This window comes from Alexandromys fortis, unplaced genomic scaffold (assembly GCF_014885135.2).
Source record: "Alexandromys fortis isolate MF-2015 unplaced genomic scaffold, M_Fortis_MF-2015_v1.1 scaffold_351, whole genome shotgun sequence".
Lineage (NCBI taxonomy): Eukaryota > Metazoa > Chordata > Mammalia > Rodentia > Cricetidae > Alexandromys > Alexandromys fortis.
The window spans coordinates 272559-281225 of record NW_026068251.1 but is presented as its reverse complement, the minus strand read 5'-3'; the positions used below and the strand labels follow the sequence as shown (position 1 = coordinate 281225).

The 8667-nt window shown below is 39.4% G+C and overlaps 1 protein-coding gene across 1 annotated transcript in view; it reads left to right on the top strand.

Annotated features, from left to right (window-relative positions):
• LOC126494194 (zinc finger protein 54-like) overlaps positions 1–7663 on the top strand; it is a 17624-nt gene extending 9961 nt beyond the window's left edge. The window contains exons 3-6 of the mRNA XM_050131455.1: positions 3328–3446; positions 3557–3648; positions 6606–6732; positions 7311–7663. Of these exons, the coding sequence (XP_049987412.1) occupies positions 3422–3446; positions 3557–3648; positions 6606–6732; positions 7311–7648 (582 nt within the window). The 5' untranslated portion in view covers positions 3328–3421 and the 3' untranslated portion in view covers positions 7649–7663. The remainder of the gene's footprint in view (positions 1–3327; positions 3447–3556; positions 3649–6605; positions 6733–7310) is intronic.
• The last annotated feature ends 1004 nt before the right edge of the window (positions 7664–8667 follow it).

Here is an 8667-nt window from a genome sequence, read left to right as displayed (position 1 = left end):
GTGTTCACACTGAAAATTATTTCTATATTTAGCCTCAGAACATACAGAGTTCCCATGTCCTCTGTCAATATGAAAGCAGACTTTTGTCTGAGCTGTAATCTTTTGATGCTGCCATTAAACATTGCACTCTTGCCTTAGAGAGGCCATATGAAGAACACAGTGCTCAGTTGTTCATCTATGATGCTTTCCCACCTCAAGACTGCATCGTGATTTCCAGAAAATGAACTCATTGGCATCTTTGGACGGAGGATAAAGGGAGAATTTTCTTTTTCTTTTTCAAATGTTCTCTTATTTATTTCATTTCTCTATTTTTAACCTACAGGTCCTTTGTGTATATATCATGTCTATAGGCAACAAATGTGCTTTCATTTCCTGGCTGCCCAGACCCAAATAATCACACAGAAATGATATTAATTACAACACTGTTTGGCCAATGGCTCAGGCATATTCCTAACTAGCTCTTACATTTTAAATTAACACATTTCTATTAATCTATGTCTTGCCATGAGGCTGTGGGTTACCAGTAAGATCCTAGCATCTTTCTCCTTTGGCAGCTACATGGCGTCTCCTTGATTCCACCTACTCTTTCTATATATCACTGTTCAGATTTGCCACCTGTCACACAAAGAATGCCAGTCACACATGGTTGTAAGCTATCATGTGAGCCCGGGAACTCAAACAGAGTAAGTGCTCTTAGCCACTGAACCATGTCTCCAGCCCCCCTTTAACTTTTGTTTTTATTTTTAAAAAGAAGTTTTTAGTTTATTTTTTGTGTATGAATATTTTGTCTGCATGCATGTCTGTATACCTGTGTAGGCCGGAAGAGGTCGTTGGATTCCCTTGAATTGGAGTAACTTGTGTTGATGGGAATTGTACCCAGGTCCTCAGGAAGACCAGTCAGTGCCCTTTAACTACTTACTGATCCATCGCTCTTTAGTTTTTTGGTAAAACCATTTTTATATTAAATGACTTGGGCTCCAGGTGTTTCCATTTGTATAATATTTTTTATATTTCCCCATGTCAAGAAAAACTGCTAGGGCAGTGGTTCTCAACCTTCCCAATGCTACGACCCTTTCATATAGTTCCTCCTGTTGTGGTGAATCCCAACCATGACGTTACTTTCATTGCTACTTCATAACTGTGATTTTGCTACTGTTAAGAATCGTAAATATCTGGTTTTCTAGTGGTCTTAGGCGCCCCCTGTGAAATGGTTGTTCAACTCCTGAAGGGGTCGTGACCCACATGTTGAGAACCATGAGGCTGAGAGTCCAAGCCCACTCCCTTGGTTCTCATGCACTTTTTTGATATTTTCTTTTGCTGTACTTGCAATTCTTTACTCCATGAAATCTTATGGTCAGATTTATTTTTGTTTTGTGTTTCTGGCTTAATTTCTGAGCTTCTGGAAGCTCTTTTACTGTTTGCTTATTCCGGAATTATTAAGCATTAAATTATATCTTCCTTGAAGACTTGCAGCCTCTCAAGTTTTCCAGGTAGGTCCTTGATCTAGTTTGAATTGATTTCTATGTAGGGTGAGAGACATGGATCTGGTGTCATTTTTCTGCATGTGGATTGTTGCTTTGCCAATCCAGTGTGTTCAGGGTGCTCTCTCCTTTCATGGGTACTTCTTTGACATAAATTAGCTGTCTTTCCTGTGAGTTCTGTGTTCTTTTCAATTTCTCACGTGTTTGTTTATGTGCATAACCATGTTGTCTTTGTCACTTGGATCGGTTTTGTAACTTGAAGTCAGGTCCTGGGATACCCCAGGACTATTCCAAAGATTGATCTGGATATTTGTGATTTTCCTGTTTGCATATAACTTTTAGAAAGTGTTCTCTGCTTCTGTGAAGAATGTCAGTATTTTGCACGTGGGGACTGCATTGACTCTGTAGACGGCAGTTGTTAGTGATTTAGCCATTTACCCCATGTCACTTTTCACAGTGAATGTGCATAGAATTTCATTTTCTTCTTCAGTGTCCTAAATTTTCATCATAGGCATTTATTAAGTTGTTATTTAGGCGTATTTTTAGGTCTTTGGTTGCTTGATTTGGTTGGGTTTTTTGAAACAGGGTTTCTCCTTGTAGCCCTGGCTGTCCTGGAACTCACTCTGTAGACTAGCCTAGCCTCGAACTCACAGAGATCTACCCACCTCTGCCTCCTGAGTGCTGGGATTAAAGGCGTGTGCCAGCATCATTGGGCTATTCCTAAGTGTTTTACAGTAACTGTGAATGGGTTACTTTCTTACTTTGTTTCTTAACAAAGCAATGTGTCCCATTGTTGGCACATAGAAGAAGGAGCAGCATTTCTATTATAATTGTGTATTCTTCAATATTATGTGAAGCATTTATCATGTCTAAGAGTTTCCCACGGTGTCTCTAGGGGGGTTTTGTGTATATGATTATATCATTCTTTTTTATCTGTATGTTTTCTGTTTCTTTATCCTTTATTGTTTTATCAAAATTTTCAGCTTGCTCTTATAATTATTATGTGAGACCACAGAACACATGTATTTTCTTAATACAGTTTTTTGAAGTAATGCTATTTTTAATTTTTTTCTTTCTGCTATAAATGTTGGCCTAGGATTGACACATGTACCTCTCATTATGTTGACCTGGGTTCTGTTTATTCTTAGTTTTTTTTAAATTTCTTTTTGTTTTTCAAATCAGGGTTTCTGTGTAGCCATGGTTGTCCTAGCGCTCACTCTGTAGAACAGGGGGACCTCAAGCTTGCAGTGATCTGCCTGTCTCTACCTCCCGAGTGTTGGAATTAAAGGCATGTGTCATTACTGCCCATCCCTAGTTTGTTTAGAAGTTTACCATGAGGGGGCTGGAGAGATGACTCAGTGGTTAAGAGCATTGCTTGCTCTTCCAAAGGTCCTGAGTTCAATTCCCGGCAATTACATGGTGGCTCACAACCATCTGTAATGAGGTCTGGTGCCCTCTTCTGGCCTGCAGACATACACACAGACAGAATATTGTATGCATAATAAATAAATAAATAAATAAATAAATAAATAAATAAATAAAAGAAGTTTACCATGAGGCTTTGTTGCACTTTGTCAAATGCCATTTCCAGGTCCTACTGGGATTTTTATCATATGGTTTTTATTCCCTGTGATATTTTTGATGTGGCTGGTTGGATTGCAGGTAGCATTTTTATTCCTTCCTTGTTATACTTGGTAGCTTTCTGGTTTGGTGTGTTAGATACAGTCACTGCTCCTGGGTCTCCTCTGTTTTTCTCTTCCTCACATGAAATGTCTTATTTCTGGTAGTCTCATGATAATTTTTTTGACTAATCTTTGTATATTTTGCCTCTAATTATTATCCGCAGTGCTGCTTAAGAGGAATGACGTGCGTTAACTCCTGACTATCTTCAAACACACTTCTCTGTCGATTTTAAGAGATATTTTTCTGGCTGCAGTAACATGGCTGGCAGTTATTTTCTTTCAGGTATTTAAATATATTTTTCCATTCTCTCCTTGCTTTAGAATTATTGACATTGTTCCTTAACAGAGTTTACTATTAATATTTGTTTTGCATTTTGACACCTGGTATGAAAGGGCAAGAAGAGGTCCAGTCATTGTTTCTGAGATGGAAAGTCAGAGCAGAGCAACGAGAAGAAATGACCACTTCTCCAGTAAGTACATCCCAGGTCAGTGTTGTGTTCACTTTTTTCCTTTGAGACTTGTTATATATTAACATCTTGTGTGGTGGTTTGAATAGGAATGACCACCATAGACTCACGTTTGAGTGCTTGGCTCATAGGGAGCTGCACTACTAGGAGGTGTGGCCATGTTGGAGCACGTGTGACCTTGTTGGAAGAAGTGTTTCACTGTAGCGGTGGACTTTGAGGTCTCAGATGCTCGAGCTAGGCCCAGTGTCACTTTGTGGCCTATGCATCAAGTTGTAGAACTCTCAGCTCCTTCTTTAGCACCATGCCTGCATGCCGCCATTTTTCTTGTCATTACAAAAATGGACTGAACCTCTGAAACTGTAAGCTAGCCCCAGTGAATTGTTCTCCTTTCTAAGAGTTGCCTCCTCATAGTGTCTCTTGACAGCAATAGAATCCCTAGGTAAGACACCTGGAAAGTGTTTTATTCTCTGCTTCTGATAGTTATCATTTGAAATGTTTGTTTCCCATGTATTCCCTTGCCCCCAGCCTGTAGTCAAGAGTAACTCTTTAAATACATGTCTACTGTTTACCACAGCCTTTTCTCCAGTTTTCTTCAGATTCTGTGTGAGGGCAAATATTCACAATGAAAGTAAGACCTGCATTTCCATTGTGACAAGCGCTCAAACAAATGTGTTGTGGTTTCATTGCTACAAAGGATGGATTTGTTATTCATTTATTAGTTAAAGCCTCGTGTGCCATGTAGGTTCCATTTGAGGGATGTGTCAGGTTTCCACATTTGACCGCCTTGAGTTCCTTGCTAGAATCTGTATTGATGCTTTGGAAAAGAACTCAGAGATGTGCTATTTGGATCCACATCTATCCTATCGCTAAATATTTAAACTCTCTAGAGAGTGCTGAAGATGGCAGGCCAGAGAGCCTTGATCATGCCATGAAATTGGTATTTCTGTAAGGAGATGCACACTGTGTCTGCTGTTTCTCCCTTTGGCATTTGATATCACAGGGATGATGTGCCTGTATATGTTGACACCTGATCTCTATTTGTCTCAGAAGAGTTTGTTCCTACTCACAGCATTCTCTTGGTTCTGATGATTAGGGGTAACTTTCCAAACTAGAGGAATGAATATGTTCACTTTTCTTTTGTGTGCTTTTCAGACAGTGACCTATTGTTTAGCCTCTCCTGATTGTGAGTCTTTATGTGAAAGCATGTAGAATGTCAGTAAGAATTTTCTTGAGACTGTTGAGTAATGTACATAAGCAGAAATGAAGATTCCTCTTAGTTATATTGTTCCAGTCTTTTCCTCTGGAGGAGGAAGGCTCTCCTACCACCTCTTTTTCTCTTTTGCTGAAGCTACTGTTTTTCATAGTTGGGGATTATGAGAAAAGGCTGCAATGGACACAGTTGTATCATTCAGAGACACAATTTTGCTTGCCACAAACTTTCCATCTGAGATGTGACACTGTGAACCCATATGACATAAACTCCTACTTCATAAATGGTAGATTTCTGTTTCTAAACCTTAAACTTTTATATTTCCTAAAAGTATATCATCTGTGGGACTATCATGTCATCCTTTTTTCAGTATTGTGTGACAGACTGGGGAGATGCACATGCACACACAAGTGTGCTCACACACATAAGGGGAGCCCATGTTACATGGATATCACCAACTTGCTGAACCGATGAATTTTACTAGGGTTACTTATAAAAGTAGAAATGACTCAGACACTGCATCACCAAAGCCCATCCCCAAGCATGGATGACATCTCACAAATCCGGGAAACCTGGAGCAGACTGTATTGCTTGCCAGCAGTGCAACAAGTTGGAGGGTATCATTTCCTGGTGACTCATTTGGCCAGAGCCTCTTCTAGGCAGCTCAGCTGAGGCTGCTAGGCTGGTCTCTTCTTGGGGCGAGGGGGGGCATGCCTGTGCTCATCTGAAAAATCCTTGCAGCTCGACTTACGGAGTCAGAATGGCTTTTGGCAGTCTTTACTCTTCATATACTTTTGGGGAGGGAGGGAGGGAGGGAGTGAGGGAGGGAGGGAGGGAGGTAGGGAGGGAGGTAGGGAGGGAGGAAGGGAGGGAGGAAGGGAGGGATGAATGGAGGGAGGAATCTAAGGAATTTGTTCAGTTTTATTGACAGTTGTGAGTTGTTTACTTCCTGTTTAACAAGTTTTTCTGCAGGGCAGAATGTTTCAAACTCTCAGGAAACTGCTGTACAACACACAAAGTTAGAATATACAATTGAATTTTATTTTAATTTTATATGTATGAGTATTTTAGCCTGCATGTATGTCTAAGTCCTACTTACATGCCCTCAGAAGGCAATGGATCAGGTGGAACTGAAACTACAGGTGGTTATGGGATACCATCTAGGTCCTGGGAACCAAACCCAGAGCATCTGGAAGAACAAACAGTAGTTTTGTCTATTAAACTATGTCTACATTCCATATTAAAGAATAATTTTCCAGGGCTTGTAGACATGGCTCAGAGGATAAGAGCACTGGTTGCTCTTCTAGAGACTCTAAATTCAATTCCAGGTAACCACATGGTGACTCACAACCATCTATAATGAGATCTGGCACCCTCTTCTGGCATGCAGGTATATATGAAGGCAGAACACTGTTTACATAATGAATAAATAAATCTTTTTTAAAAAATAATCTTCCTGGGGGCTGGAGAGATGGCTCAGTGGTTAAGAGCACTGGCTGCTCTTCCAGAGGTCCTGAGTTCGATTCCCAGCAACCACATGGTGGCTGACAACCATCTGTAATGATATCTGGCACCCTCCTCTGGCATGCAGGCATATATGGAGGCAGAATGTTGTATACATAATAAATAAATAAATAAATCTTTAAAAAAATAATTTTCCTGCCTCATCTACATCACATAAATGTTCCTAGGTTCCTATAATTCTTTTACTAGGAAAGCATTCTCCCCAGCAGCACATGGTAAAACTCTTAAATATCCATTACAGGGTCTGCTAACATTTGGGGCCGTGGCTTTGGACTTCTCCCAGGAGGAGTGGGAATACCTAGACTCTACTCAGAGGGCTTTGTACATTGATGTGATGTTGGAGAATTACAGCAACCTGGTCTTTGTTGGTGAGAACATTTTTCTTACAGAATTCGATCTTTTGTATTTACCTGGTTTATAGGTGTATAAAGTCATCTGAGAAAACAATAAATGCTCTTAACTGCTGACCCATCTCTCCGGCTATCTTACCAAGTTTTTAGTGAAACATTGAATGTTAAATGTGTGGAAGAGATATGCATTTCAATACACTTTGTAAGTTGATTATTTTCATTTTAGTATTGTACAAAACTGTTCGTTAATTATTTTGTGGGAAAAGAGATTTTAAAGAGAGATATTTTAAATATAATCCTTCAGAGAGCTTTTTTTCTGAAAGTTATTTATTTTTTTCATCATCTATTTGTCACACCTTCTACAAGTAATGCTGTTTAGAGAAGAATGAGAATTCTGTTATCAGTCCCCACAGTGTGATGAATGTCAAAATGGAGGTTCTCAACATTCAAATAATGATAGGGAAAGTAAAAAGCTCTCCACTAAGAGCCCTATTCTAAATAATTATTACTTGTCTTAGAGAACTTAAGGTGACATCAGCTATTGAATCTTACTCATGAGTCTTTCCCTATTACCTCTAATTGTGCTTACTTCCCAGAGAACCATTGCGTGTGTGGTAAATACGAGAACTTCTTGGATCAAGACTCGAACTATATTATATGTCAGCATGTGAATATCCAAGGGAAATCTTACAAGTATAATCAGCTTGGCAAAATGCTTCATGAATCCTCCCATTCTACACCTTATGACACAAATGATTCTGCAGAAAACTGCAGCATCTACACATGTGGTAACCACAGGGATGCCTCCACTGACTCATCAAACCTAAACAGACATAAAAGTGTGCACACTGGAGAAGAACTTTTCAAATATGAAGACTGTGGCAAATGTTTATGTTCCAATAATAGTCTAAATCCAAGTATTCACACTATATAGATAGAACACAAGTATGCAGAAAGTGATAAACTTTTGGGTTCTGCACAAAAACTTGTTCAGCAAAGAATCCATAGTGGAGACAAAGCACACCATTGTGGGAAATGCTGTTCAAGCCTGAGTACACATGAAAGACTTCATATTGGAGAGAAACCATGGACGTGTAAAGAATGCGGTAAGTCTTTTAAGTGGTTATCTCACCTTAAAACCCATTGCAGAGTCCATACTGGAGAGAAACCTTACAAATGTAATGAATGTGATAAGGGCTTTTCTCGATTATCTAGACTTAAAAACCATTCCAGAGTCCATACTGGAGAGAAACCTTACAAATGTGAGGAATGTGGTAAGTGCTTTTCTCGGTTATCTAGACTTAAAAACCATTACAGAATCCATACTGGAGAGAAACCTTACAAATGTAAGGAATGTGGCAAAGCCTTTACCCACTGCACAGGTCTTAGTACACATCAGAAAATTCATACTGGGGAGAAACCCCACAAATGCAAAGACTGTGGTAAATCCTTCTATCTGTTGTCAACACTAAAGGAACATTACAGAGTCCACACTAGGGAGAAACCATACAAGTGCAGTGAATGTGGTAAGTTCTTTCATTGGTTGTCGGGCCTTAAAAGCCACTACAGAATCCATACTGGAGAGACACCTTACAAATGTGGAGAATGTGAGAAATCATTTTCTCAGCTGTCAAGACTTAAAAGCCATTATAGAACCCATACTGGAGAGAAATCTTGCAAATGTGTAGAATGTGACAAATGCTTCACCCACTGCACAGCTCTTAGAAGACATCATAAAATTCATGCTGATGAAAAGCCTTACAAGTGTGAACAGTGCAGCAAATGTTTTTATGTGTTGTCACACCTTAAAAGCCACTGTAGAACCCATACTGGAGATAAACCTTACAAATGTAAGGAATGTGGTAAGTGTTTCTCTCAGCTGTCAAAACTTAAAAACCATAACAGAATCCATACTGGAGAGAAACCTTACAAATGTAAGGAATGTGGCAAAGC